At 26.2% G+C, this 14,881-nt stretch overlaps 3 protein-coding genes across 3 annotated transcripts; 1 reads left to right on the forward strand and 2 right to left on the reverse strand.

The window, feature by feature from the left end:
- Positions 1-208: 208 nt before the first annotated feature.
- On the forward strand, positions 209-11,898 carry LOC111034126 (HIV Tat-specific factor 1). Its single transcript, XM_022315181.1, has 10 exons — positions 209-468; positions 534-770; positions 1,017-1,288; positions 2,048-2,255; positions 2,333-2,538; positions 9,767-9,939; positions 10,032-10,218; positions 11,281-11,417; positions 11,488-11,675; positions 11,787-11,898. Exons 2-10 carry the CDS (start codon positions 557-559, stop codon positions 11,804-11,806), a joined length of 1,605 nt encoding a protein of 534 aa, XP_022170873.1. The 5' UTR covers positions 209-468; positions 534-556; the 3' UTR covers positions 11,807-11,898.
- LOC111034132 (snaclec coagulation factor IX/factor X-binding protein subunit B-like) lies at positions 3,264-7,493 on the reverse strand. The gene is made up of 3 exons (XM_022315187.1): positions 7,103-7,493; positions 6,810-7,025; positions 3,264-3,579 (listed from the first exon to the last, which is right to left on the reverse strand). The coding sequence occupies exons 1-3, from the start codon at positions 7,158-7,160 to the stop codon at positions 3,323-3,325; spliced, it is 531 nt and encodes a 176-aa protein (XP_022170879.1). The 5' UTR covers positions 7,161-7,493; the 3' UTR covers positions 3,264-3,322.
- On the reverse strand, positions 11,682-14,833 carry LOC111034131 (trafficking protein particle complex subunit 3). Its single transcript, XM_022315186.1, has 4 exons — positions 14,261-14,833; positions 12,688-12,882; positions 12,411-12,593; positions 11,682-11,922 (listed from the first exon to the last, which is right to left on the reverse strand). The coding sequence occupies exons 1-4, from the start codon at positions 14,297-14,299 to the stop codon at positions 11,803-11,805; spliced, it is 537 nt and encodes a 178-aa protein (XP_022170878.1). The 5' UTR covers positions 14,300-14,833; the 3' UTR covers positions 11,682-11,802.
- Positions 14,834-14,881: the final 48 nt, after the last annotated feature.

The following is a 14,881-nucleotide window of genomic DNA, read 5'->3' on the forward strand; positions in this document are numbered from 1 at the left end:
TACAACAACTTGTTGTATACATCTATGTTTATATGTCCATGAAATATACGTATATTATATCTAAGGGTTGGCCACTCTTTTTTTCATCATTTACAGTTGTAGCAAAAAATACTTTGCGTTTGCATATAAAATATTAAAATCGTGTTTTGATTTTTTAGTTTTTGTTGTGTGGTAGGTAAAAGTATAAAAGTGATAAGAACTAAGAACGTTTTAAACGAAAACATAATCAATTTTATCTATACAATTATTATTAATCATAATTTATAGTTGACAATTGTTGTCTACTTACTACTTAGTAGTAAGTTTATACAGTACTTACAACAATTAATTATACGTTTTTGATTTAAATATTTGTTAATTTTAACTGCAAGGAGAACTTTAAAAATGAAGAAGCTATTAAATTAGTTATTTGTAATCATAAGATATTGTATAGTATAGTTAATTTCTGGGTCTTTATCATGGAAGTTTGTAAGTATTCAAATATTTACACTCCATTTTTTAATGATTAAGGTTTAATATTATTTTTGTCTTAGAACTTGTAGTTAATAAGATCAATATGGAATCTATCTCAACATCGGTTCCACCAGATATTCCAAACTCTGATGACAGTAACTATAAATATATAGATGGTGTATGTTTTTACACAGATCCAAGTACTAAGAAAGAGTATACTTGGAATAAGGAAAAAAGCACTTGGGCTGAAAAAGGCTTTGAGAACTATGAATATGATGAAATTTGTAAAACATACAAATATACTGATCAACAAACAAGTATTTATGTCCTATTTACATTACAAAATAAATTGAGATTACCAATTACTGTTTTCTAATCTGCATACTTATAATTGTTGTTGCTTTAAATTACAAAATCTAACCAACAATTTGTTATTGTAGTTTTTGTTTATTACAAAACAAAAATATCCAGTAAATTACATTTGCACCTATACCAATTATTATTTGATTTTATGGGTAAAACAATTAAATGTTTTATTTGCAATTAAATTATTATTATTTTAGATGTTTCTTACTTGTGGGATCTAAAATCAAATAAATGGGAAGTTCAACAAAAAGAAACCATAAGTTTGATAGAAGAAAAAGATTTGGATGATAATAATGACGGAGAAGAATTTGATGATGATGATGAAAAAGGAAGAACTCAGCGTACAGTTAAGCGGCAAGATATGACAAAAGGAAAGTATGGACATGACGGTGTAACTCAAACATATACTGATCCAGCTGATGGAACAGTTTATATTTGGGACAGAGAGAAAAATGCTTGGTTCCCTAAGGTAAATTATTATGGTTCTGTCTTACCACATTGTGTATTCTTATGAGCTCTAATTGGCTAAATTCAGTAACCTAAGGTACATTTTAAACTAGTGTATAATATGTTAAAAATGAACATAATACAGACTTACGTAGTAGATTTTTATTGGTATTTAAATAATTATGATAATTAATAATGCAGATCAATTAAATAGATACTTTATATTTTATAATAAAATAAAAATAACAATAATTTTCCAATAACTAAAATAATAGATACGATAAATAGTTCACTTTATTATAGTCCAGACTATATAAACTATAGAGTCTGCAATATTAATCCTACACAATAAAGACATCTATAGAAATGGCTTATATCACTATTTGGTATTTGTTATTGGTTTAATCAATAAGAAAACATAAACGTATATTGAAATGTACACTTATTTGTACATGAATAGAAGATCTAATTATTGTTAGATTGTTGGCTAGATTTAAAATGTATAAATGCTAAAATTCATAAAAAAAATAGTTTAATAAATGTATGGTATTATAATTTTAAAGAATTATATATTAAAAGAATTACCATGTTAAATGCACAAATTGAACATATGTTTTTAAAATATTTGCTTTCTAAAAAACACAGAAAACCAATGACTATTGGTCTGCTCAGAATCTAAAATAAAATGTTTTTGATTACTGTAATATATATTCTGCATTATTTTAGTCTTTTAAAGAATTGTATGTATTTAATATTTTAATATTTATTAACATTGTGGTAGATTGATGATGATTTTATGGCTCATTACCAACTTAGCTATGGATTTAATTCAAATGAAAGTTCTACTGTAAGCGTAAATAGTGTAAACACATTAAAAACAAATACTATTGAAGCTCAAAGTAAAGAAAATCAATCCGAATCTACCTTGAATGCTTCAGATGAAAAGCATGAAACTGAAAAAAGGAAACTCCCCCAACCTTCTGAACCAAGTAAGTAAAAATAAAATAAACTTATTTTTAAGTTGAAGAAAACAGTTTATTTAATAATTTTTTAAACTTATTTAAAGATTGGTTTGAGATCGACGAAGAGCATAACACAAAAGTATATGTCTCAAATTTACCACTAGATATAACTGAACAAGAATTTATTGATTTAATGCAAAAATGTGGATTGATCATGAAAGATATTGACAGTGGGCAAATGAAAATTAAGCTTTATACTGAGAGGGGTACAGACATTCTTAAAGGAGACGCTCTATGCACATATATTAAGGTATTATAAATATTGATAATTATATTAGTATATTAATAAATACTAGACTTCTTCAACGATATCGATATTTCAATTCAATATTGATATCCCAAACTCTTGTCTAGTCTAGTTCTTGTCTATTTATTATTAAATCTATAGAAATGTATTTGGATGTACTGTGCAAGTAATTTGTACTTAGAAGATTTTTACTTAGTTACAATTTTAAATTATACATTATAAGGTTACATTAATTGTGGTTATTTTCTAATTGTTGAAAACATATGGTACCTTGTAATTTGTATATCTCAGTACCATAATAAAATACTAAAATATCTGTACTGCGAATACACTATTTGATGATTTTTTACATCTTAAGATATTTTGTTGGGATTTTTAATATATTATTTTAATATTTAACCATGTATATTAATGTACCATGTACAATTTTATTTAATCGTGTAGTTTTGTAAACGGTAGTATTTAATTTTTATAAATTATAATTATCGGGCGAGTGAAAATTTTATCCCACCCTAAAAAAAAAAAATGGTAACGTAACAGATATTGAAATGACAAATATTTACATACATTTAGAACGCATTGTGTAAACTTGGTGTTTACATGTAGTTTGTATTGTAGTTAGTATATATAATGTTAAAATTTGTTAAATAATAGTTGTATAACTTAAAAGTTATAAATAGGAAACGTTTTTAATATTATTTAAATCATTTATTTAATATGTATTATATACCTGTAGGTACTTGATTTAAAATTAAAAATTTTTTTCATGGATAATTAATCAATGTTTCTAAACTATATTATTCATACACTCTGGTTGAGGTTTTGTTTCACATATAAAGTTTTTTTTTAGTAAGCAGCTTTGTGCATTCCATTTGTAATCAATATTTGGATCCAGTGATATACACTGCCATTGATCATTTCGATCAATAACAAAATGTTGTGCAGTTTCAAATCTGTTGTATCGAATTTTACGTCCCGACGTTGCCCATTTCCATTGGTCTTGGCTCCAATCATAAATGCCTCCTATCCATCTTTCTTTTGTTTCTAAAGAATAAAAATAGACCAATATTAAATATTTAAATATTGAGAGTGATTATAGTTATAATATTTACCATTATTTGGATTAAAATGTATAATAATGTTCAAGTTCATATTCTATTTATTTTCGTTTATCTGTGTTATCACACCATTAAAGTGTTTAACTTTAAATTAAGTACCTTTAATATAACTGGTTAGGAAGGGGGAGGGGCTCGATCCCACGCAACTACAACTATATTTTCAAGCTTTCAATGATTTCTGCCTATATGTAGTGTAATGTATTATGTTTATCTTTAACAGGAATGATTAACAAATGTACTCAACTAACTCCATAGACCATAATAAATAGGGCATTGATGGCCTTTACATATTTTTTGGAACATCATAGACAATGCTTCCGTAGATTAAAATGTGTTTCATTAACATACGAATCTATTGAATTAATATTTATTTTGAATTTTTTTATGCGTTTTTCGCGTTTATGTCATTTTTTGAAGTTTAAAACAATTTTTACAAATTTTTTTAACAGTTGAGAAATTATTTATATTTTTATATTTTCCACAAATCGAAAGGGAAAAAAACAATTTTATTACATATGTTTATAAATTGTAATTTAAACAGTTATATGAGCGTTTTTTTAAGTATTCAGATCATTTAACATGTACATAAACATTTTTAGTGTTCTGTCAAATGTATTTTTTTAGGGTATTTTTATAGATTTTTTAGAGTATCAACATCTGGGCCCTAATAATTAGTATTGGTAAGGGATGGGCTCTAGGTGCGTAGAGCCTGAATTGTATTTTATTAAAATGAAATTCAATTCATTATCTGAATTTATTCGTTATATAATTAATTACGAGATTAGTTATTACAATTATGTCCCAAAACTATTATGATCACTGTGTGTTATCAACAGAGTCAATGCGTATAATTAGATAAATATAGTTCCGTGTGCATGGTTTACCATTTTATTCACTGTATTACAATATTGTTCTGTGATTATACAGACTATACTATGTATTCATAATTGTTTATATCTCACTTGTCATCAAGACATCATTCATACATGTTGAGATAATTCGCACTATGCTAGAATAAAATATCATGCGCAGTTCTTGTCTATTAGTATGAGTGTATGAGTATCGTGTACAAGATACAAAAGAAGGTATCAAGATACACTTATCTTCAATACTGTCCATTTCTGGTATTAATAAATATTTTTGTTCTTATAAAAATAATAAATCATTTTTATAAAATATTTGATTACAATAAACGTTATGACATAATTAATTAATTACTTCTGTCAGTTCTTTCTCTTAAAACATTGAATTATTATATAGCTACCTGACTTAATTAGGATAACTGCTATTATTAGGGTTCGGCAATTGTTGCACTAAAAATTGTTGAAATATATATTTAAAATCGTAAAAATATATTATGATAATTTTGAATTTTATTTTTGAAAAACGCATACAACATTACAATTTTGTAAATACAAAACTCAAATATAGGTTCATAAACATTATAAAAATAATACATGGGTTTACTAATTCGAATATGTATTGATCAATACGGACCCTATTGCAAATAACCCAAAACATTTGAGGCATTTTTTATTTTTGAAACTCGTGAAACAGATCTACTTCATTTTAATAAAAACTGGCACATGTACTTGGTTAAGCAATAACGAATAACGTGATGTCATTAGCGAACACCATTATATACGAACACGTACTGATTTTCATTTCGTCGTACAATCCAGAATTTAAATTTTATTACATTTTACCACAACTATATGGAATTGTCGATATTGTCGATAGCAAGGTTGAACAATTATTAATCGATAAAGAGACTCATAAAATCTTACGTGTATACCTACCCAAACATTATTTATTTTATAAATATTTTTGAATATTATTCATAATAACATTCCGTGTATAAAAAAAAATTCGAAATATGCACAAATATGCTAAAAATTACTCAAATATGCACTTTTTCTAAAATATAATAAATTACGAAATATGTAAAAATTGCTAAATCTTAGTATTAATTCGCCATCACAAAACAAATTTATAGCTTACCTAGAATAATCTATATCTACTAAAAAAAACCAGCAAAATATGCAAGAAGTCTCGAACTCTTTAGTTATTATTAACTTATATTCATGGAAAATGAGGTTAATGTTTTTCTAATGTGACGGTGTTTTAATCTAGAAGCCTAGGGTGCTCATACCGCCTTTGTAGTGAAGCATAAAAAACAAACATAGATTATAGATAAGACTTTTGACTTTTATTTATATAGATACCAGCCATTTAAATAAGTGTCTATACTCGCATTATTACAAAAACTTTTTTGAAAATACTCTTTTTATATAATTTGATGTCATTTCAAATTAACATCTGAAAATAATATATATTTTTTAGTATTTTTTATCGTTATCGTTTTTTAATATTTTTACTTTTTAAACGACACCATATACATGAATTTCATATTCCGAAGTAAAATATATTTGGAGTATTTCAATCTATAAAAATAAAACTTCGGACAAGTAGTTCATTGTAAAGTTATAATTTATAACTTATAGGTAAGTACTTAAAGTTTTAATTAGCGGACAACATTTTGGTGGGTCTCTGTACCACTTTATTCCGCTCATCTAAACTTTAAATGCTTGTAAGTTATAACTTATGAATTATTTGTCTAAAATTTGAGCTTTATAGATTAAAATACTCCGAATAATGTTCAGATGTTCTGCTTAGGAATATGAAATATTATTTATAAATATCAATTTAATTTGGTATTGAGCCTTGGTTTTTTGACATGCATTCATGTCATTAAAAAAAAATGTTATGGCCAAATATAATTTATGTTGCAGTGACTGTCTTAGTTGAACTTATTTTAATCATTATTAACTATCAATTAATGCTTTTTGGTTCTTATTAGTTAAAAATAATAATTCTTATTCATTTGTGTTAATTAGGCGGCCCATATAAAATTATACTAACAAATAATTCAATTTTAAAAATAAATTTATATTATTGTGTCATAGCTGGTAATGTATACTATATGTATAGGCAGATAAACACATGTGTATGTATAAACTTATGGTTTATGAAGATTAATTATCTAGTTACTTATATATTTTCGGTATTTAAAACTATTGAAACATCTTTGTAAATTACTTATTTGTATTGCTTACACTCTAATTTAATAACTGTTCAACAAATTAAGAAAATTACCATTTTTTCTGTAATTTAAAAATTTTCGAATATTATGATCATCTACTTGTCTGGCTAGCACAGCGAGTTTACTTCCTTTTGCCAAATTTTTGCATTCAAAAAAAGCTTCTTGCCACGTTGCTGTTTCTTTACTTAAATGATAACAGTTACTTCCAAATTTTGAAAATCCGTTTTGACAATTGTACATCAGTTTTGATTCACACGTATGAAAGGCAACTGTAAATAGTAAAAATTAAATGTATTCTTACTATGAAAAATATGTGGTAAATTATTTTTATGTTATTTAAACGTACCAACTAATATTAAATAAAGATAAACATTTTTTAAATCTGCTAATATTTTAAAATTCATTTTTAGTTTGAAAAAGTAACACGCAAAAACGTTAAGAAATTTTGATCTTTACTAGATCAGTTACACTTTAATACTAAAATGTTTCTATAGACTCCCCAGTATTACGATTTTTTATTCATTATTCAACCTTCGGGCGAGTTTTGTTCATCCAGCCAATTATACAACATCGCGCTACGAATTCCAGTAAACTTTGATACTTATAATAAAAAATAAAATTAACCAAATAAACTAGTCAGTTTTGGCATGTGTACCTACTGAAACTTATAAGTATGATGTTTTTTATTATTTATTAATTAGGTTCTTTTACTAGTTTCATAATATAGTCATATGTATTATACATAGATGGAATTTATATTTTTCTAAGATAGGTTAGGTATACTTGATACTTCTTATATTTTCAAAATTTTAAGTAGTCATCTTAGTTTTTTAATTTATTGTTTGACTAATTTCAACGTGTGTATATTATTTACTCATTTTTGTCTTAAATAAAATAAAGATAAAAAAAATGTAATCTTATATTTACGGTTGTTTTTCATAACTTAATTTATCGCAGACATTGCATGTTAAATATATCCATAAAAAAAATAATGGTTAACGATTCTAGTTTATAGGTATTACTTTTAATGCTCTGATTACTATCTATATAGGTATTTCTCGATTTTAATAACACGACATTGAAAATAGTTGTTCTAATGTTTTAAGCTATAATTAATCATTATTTCATCGATACCGATATTAAATATCATCAAATTTATAATATATAAAAAAATAAGTTAAACATATTATTATATCTACTTCACTTAACAAACAATTATTTATAATGTTTAAGTTGACGAAGTAATCTGTTTTTAATTTTTCTTAGTCAGATTCGTATTGAAACATAAGTTAAATGGATTGTACCTACCTCCATACCTATTTTATAACATACCTATATAATTCGTAAATATATTTTTATTATATCGTTGGTTTTTCATAAATATAGGTATTATCTACGTAATAATATTAAATATTTAAATGTTGGATATTTATACCAATTATCGATGATAGTTGTTGTATAATCTCAGACATTTTCCCCCAAGACACTCCTAAAAAACCAATATAATTTGCAAGTTAACGCCCTTCCTGAAATAATTATTATCATCAAAAACTATTCATTGTTAAACTGTTTTAATCTAAATTACCACTCCTCAAAAGCTTTTGTGTCCATTGTTATTTCGTACCTTGGTATTAAATGTAAAAATTATAATTGCCTATGCGCAAATAGCCGATTTTATACTTAAAATCTATGTATGGGGTGCAAACATTATAAAAACCTAAACAAGCGATGTTGAATATTGATAGTTACGTAAAAACCAAATAAATTTCAACAAATCAATTTGTTTGCCATGCGTTTAGGTATAGAGGTGTTATGAGAACCTTGATGTTTGCGCCTTTTTAGTATGCCTAATATATGACTACAATATACAATATTCGTATTTATTTTTATGTATACAATTATGTACGTCAATATTATTATACAATTAATGATTTATTTATTATATAATAAACTTATCAGTTGGTATATTATAGTTTAATTCGTGGACAATTTCAAATGTTTCAAATGTTTTTTGTCCCTAAGTAAGTTGGGTAGGATGTGTATACCCTCCACTACAGCACTGTTCCTGAGTATATTATTACTTATTAGTTTAATACTATTAATTTTTATTAATTTTAAATCGTAAACTAAGATCGATACTCGTATACGACTTTTGTTTGATGAATGTAAAAATCAGAAATCGGTATCAGGTAAACTTAGTACATAGGTACCATCAATTATATAATATCAATTGTAATTACCTACCTGGCTACTTATCACGTTGAGATAAATAATCATATTATGTACCTACCTAATTATATTATAATCCATTGGCGTTCTATTTTTGTGGCTAGGGGAAACTCGTATTGTATTTGCCACAATCTTGCTATTCAACCCTACTAATTCAAAACTATTCAGCCTTGTACTGGACCTTCAAAATGGTAGCATTTTAATCCTCAAGACGTATTTACCTAATTTGAACTTTGAATGTTTTTAATTTTCCCCGTTAAAACTCTGCCGACGATTAAGAAATAAATATACCCCATCTTATTAGTCTAAAATATACTGACATTACGCCATTGCAGTTGCACGTAGGCTGTATAGAATGACAAGGTCAAATTTTTTCTTTATTTTATGAAGGGCCTCATATGCATCTCTCAGGCCTACAATTATCTCTATCAATCATCCGTCAATATATTCAAGTTATGAGGTTATTCATTATTTTACACAAGTTTTAATGTTAATCATAATTCATATATTATTATTAGTTTTATGATGCCATCGTATATGAACGTAATACCTAAGTAATAACTTATTACTCATTGTGTTTGTATACACGATGGCATCATAAACGTCCATTATTGACAGAAAATAACGTGACAAATTCATTAAAACGACCTTAAGCTTTTAAATTTCAATGACGCAATTTATAACTTATGAGTTTATGACTATAGGAACAAAACTCGTCGCTATTTAATTACAGCGGTTTTTATGATTATGATTTGTATTGTTATTCTTTATTCATTTTTAGATAGAATCAGTGGACCTGGCATTAAAGTTGCTGGATGGTTACATATTTCGAGATAAAGAGATCCGCGTGGAAAAAGCCAAGTTTACCATGCGTGGCGAAAAATATGACCCATCTCTAAAACCGAAAAAGAAAAAACGAAAAGATAAAGAAAAGATAAAAAAAATTCAAGAAAAGTACCTAATATTTTCCATTTCACTATGATAAACAATAATTTATATACATTGAATATTATGTTCTAACAATAAATTAATTTGTTTCCTTTAAGGTTATTTGATTGGAGGCCTGATAAAATTGTAGGTGGAAGAGGAAAACACGAGAATGTAGTTATCGTCAAAAATCTTTTTGAAAAAGAAACATTTGACAACGATGTTTCATTACTCTTGGAATATCAAAGAGATCTCCGAGAGGAATGTTCAAAATGTGGCGTTGTGAAAAAAGTAGTCGTGTATGATGTAAGTATATTGTAATAATATTGCGAATTTCTATTTTATTTGAACTGCTATGCTGTTATGTTACATTGTTACCTCAACCCAAGTTTTGATGTGAATTTAGATAATTATTCACTTAATCCGTTAATCGTAGTTCTATCAAAAATTAAATTATACTTATCGTACATGATATGTATTATATTCAATCAAATAAAGAAGTTATAGAGTTAGGTATATGAGGATATCTAGATTCTATAAAAAATAGAAACTAAATTAACCTTTTTATTTCACCGTTGATGGCTGATCAATCGTTTATGTGAATCCGTTCATCAACTTATTCCCGAAAATCTATTGCGACCCACATGGCTTATTTATAAGATTGAAAATTAGTTCTAAGCACTAAATTTGATTTCGATTTCCAATGTTTTTTGCCATAAATTAAGTTTTGTTTTAAAACCCCTCGAATTTTATCATGAATCGAAAATATATGTGTTCCTTCTGTTCCTTGCAAATACAAATTTAGTTCGTTAAGTTTCGAAAAGATGTTGATTGTATATGGGAGTTAAAATAAATACTTCAGTGTTCAAAATAATCGATTTATGAGAACTATCCAACTCCTCGCACAACTTCAAATAATCGTGGTTGCAATAGCCTTGTTTTTATGAAGTTGACTATTTTCTCAGAAGTTAGACACCTTTTCTTTTGACATAAGTATCGAGGGTCTTGAAAATTTCCTAAAATTACCAAAAATACCTATCGTAATAATTACGAAACATTATAAATAATCATTTTAAAACCAGTCGATAATTTATGGGATTTACAATACCTTCTTAATACTTTTATAATTTAAGTTTTAACAGTTTCAAAAATCATAAATTTCTTAGGATCTATACAATTTAAAAAACTTCTCGCAACCTACCCCAAAAGTTACAGGGTTAGAATGTCTAAACATACATTTGTAATTTTTAGTAAGACAATTTAAGATATAATTATCAACTATTAAAGTATTAAGTAACTTAGAATATTAGAATATTTAAACTTTGTTTATAAATATAATTCTTAATTATTTACTGTTTTTCTTTTAAGAGACATCCAGAGGGAGTTGCTCAGATTAATTTCAAGGATCCTGATGCTGCCGATGCTTGTGTGCTACTATTAAATAATCGGTGGTTTGGACAAAGAAAGATTACTGCTGAAACATGGGATGGAAAAACTAAGTATAAGTATGTATGATAAATTAAAATCGATTCATTTTTAATTATAATTTATATTTATTTATTTTTTACTTTTTAGAGTCATTGAAACACCTGAAGAAACTGAAGAACGCTTAAAGAAATGGGAGACATATTTAATAGCCACTGGTAGTAACGAAAAGAATGATGCTCATGAATCTGATAGTGATTCAGTAAAAACTAAAAGCGGTGGTGAAAGTGATGACGAAATGCCATCCACTAACCAAACTACAAATAATGAAAATAAAGGTAATTTTAGATACTATTTATTTTTATATGATAACAAGTGTATGAGATAGTATTATAAAGTAAAAATAAAATAAAACATAATGTATAATAATAATATTATTTAATTTACAGATGAGTCAGAGTCTAATTAGTCTTCTCCGGCAGGTATAGCGTCTTCTAGCCTTTTGTTGAATTTTATTCGCAATTCAGTGGCCAAATCACCTTTAAGTTGATCTTGCACAAACCAACAAGACACATCCATTTGTACCTAAACACATAACAATTCATTATAATACTTTAAATTGTATTTGTATGTACAACAACTATTTGAACACTAATTAGGATTGAAAAAATATAAATTGTATTTAAAATTTTAAACTCAACACAATTAAGCGCTAGAAAATTATATTAAAGACATATTTTCATACAGTTTAATAATATAAAAAAAAATGGTTTTTCATAATTACATAATCCTGACTCAGGATAATATTTTGTACTAAGTTTTAAATAACTTCTAAGTAGTATTTGACTCTATTATGAAATTATTTCATGACATAGTCTTATTATTTATAATTTAATTAAATTTCTTCACCTGACACAAAATAATAAGTATATTTAAATCAATTAAATTGTTTCCATTTTTATAGTAACTCCCAGTTTTGTTTGTTGTCCTAAAACTCAGCTACCAAGTTTCTAACCTGTAGTTATATTTTTTTATACCACACATGCCTATTTTAAACATTATATCATAAATACCATTTCACATGATCCTCTCAAGGCTCCACAAAGTAAATTGCTATATTTGAGATTTTGATAGTTATCTGGTAGTTCCACAAATTCTGTTAGTGGATTAGTGTCAAATGTTAAGGAAAACTCATCTCCGGCAGCACTCCAATTAGTTAAAGCCGGAGTTATACCCAAATACATTTTAAATGCATACTAAAATAAAAAGATTATGATAAATTATGAACACTTCAAAGTTTAGTAATTAGGATATAAAACATTTTCAAATATAGGTATACACAATTATAACCTGGATTTTATCTGCGGTTTCTCTTAAGTCATAACATCTTCCAGCATTAGTACGGGCTAAAAAATCTTCAACCAAACGGACACCAATATTATAACCCATTCGATCCAACTGTTTGTTCACATCCTCTACATTTTCATAGTCTTTCATCAATTGAGACACTATGGCTCCATAAGTTAAAGTAAATAATTCTGAATTCTGTAAACAATTTGTTAAATAATTTATAGATATTTATCATTATGTGACACAAAAATGTATTAATAAACATTGAAACAAGTGCAATATACCAGGTATATACAGAAGTATAGTGCAATAGTATTAGGTATAAATAAATAGTATAATAATATGTCTGTCTAAGATGTATATACTAATAGTTAATTTTTCTGTAAAATGTCATATACATCTATGAATATGTTGTGTATAATTTTGTACAGTTACCATGTAAAAAAGTCATACCTAAATCTTGAAAATGTATAACAAGATGGTAAAATTGGTCAACTATCATATGAATATTGCAAAAATCTTAATAAAGTAAGTCAAAAATACATTTATCAAGTACCTAGGTATACAAAAACACAATTGAAAAAGTCACTCGGGTGTATAGTAGATAACTGAGGTCAAGTAAACCTTGTTATTGATATGTTAAACTTGAATTCAATGATAAATCATTGTCTACAATGGAAATCAACGACGGTCAATATTTCTAATAATATTTTATTATCAAATATATTATCTATATTTTCTTTCTATTAATAATATGGTGAGATTGTGAGATTGATCTAATTCTTGTCCGAAACAAAATTTATTTTATTCTATATAGTATTTAATACAATTTGTGACTTAACAATTTTTTTTCCAGTAAAAAAACTTATGATGAATCTTGAATTATATCTTTAAATATTACTTATATATTTGTTCTTTTGTTGGGCATTAAAAATAATAATAGTTGAAAATTTAAATAAAGTCACCAGACTTGATGATAAAATCATAGACTTATATCAATTATAATGATCATTTTCCGTACAATGCCACCTAATAGGTCCTATTATAATCCAGTACCTACTAAGTATTATACTATTATAAGTCAATGGATAAAATAAGTGAGACTAAGAATCAGCACTCACAAAACATTCAATGATCTAGAATTGAATTTAAAATAACTATATTTTTTTCTATGAAGTAGTGAATATTTTAGGACTTTTCAATGGACTTTAAACTGCAATACGCAGTTCAAAATAAACCATATAAGCCGGTACTCCGGTTTATTGATAAAATATGTCAACCAGCATACATATAACAAGAAAAAAACTAAGAAATATAATTGTTTTCATTGCATAACGTGTAACATATATCGTGGGGACCGGTTGGATCGAATTTCCCTTAACTTTTTCTCCATATTATGATACGATTGATACTTGGATATCAAAATTTTAAAATTTTATGATATTAGCTAAAGATAAGAGAACTAATAATGTCATTTGAATTGTAATTTAATAAAACTTATAACTAATATCAAATTTTAAAATGAAAATAATTTGGTAGGTATCACAAGAGAGAAGAAACAATTAATACTTACAACTTTCTTAACGTCTAATCTTGTGTTCTGTCGAGACATAGTCACAGTGGATAATTGTGGACAGATAATTACACAAAACGAAGAGTGTCAGTAAGTAGACTATAAAATTGTATATTTCCACGAATAACTCAAATTTTTATGTAGACAATTTTCTATCTGTTTCTGATATAAATATATATAACTTAATAGATTAAATATGATATGACCACAGAATAATATTCTGTTATTCTGTGATATGACCGAAGGTACAATCCGCAAAGATAATAGTCCTGAATCGTGGATATTATGATTTAACGAAAATCAAAATATCCAAATTTTAATCTTTAAAGATGGAAATAATATGAATATTATATAATTATTATGTTTCCTACAAACAGAATTGTCAACATCGGCCACTTGTTAGTGTTAAATATAGCCCTAATCTCTGGAAGCTGGGTGGTTAAAATCGTGAAGAAAATAAAATAATAATTTCCCGGCGCACCTAGTACTGTTTGATTTTTTTATGGTACTTTAAAATTTAGATCATAAAACGTTTATATTTATTTTTAATTCAATAAAAACAACCTAATATACCTAAAATGTATTTCCATTTGGCAATTTTCAGTGTTTTTTTCTGTTTTT

The sequence above is a fragment of the Myzus persicae genome, unplaced genomic scaffold (assembly GCF_001856785.1).
Source record: "Myzus persicae strain clone G006 unplaced genomic scaffold, MPER_G0061.0, whole genome shotgun sequence".
NCBI lineage: Eukaryota > Metazoa > Arthropoda > Insecta > Hemiptera > Aphididae > Myzus > Myzus persicae.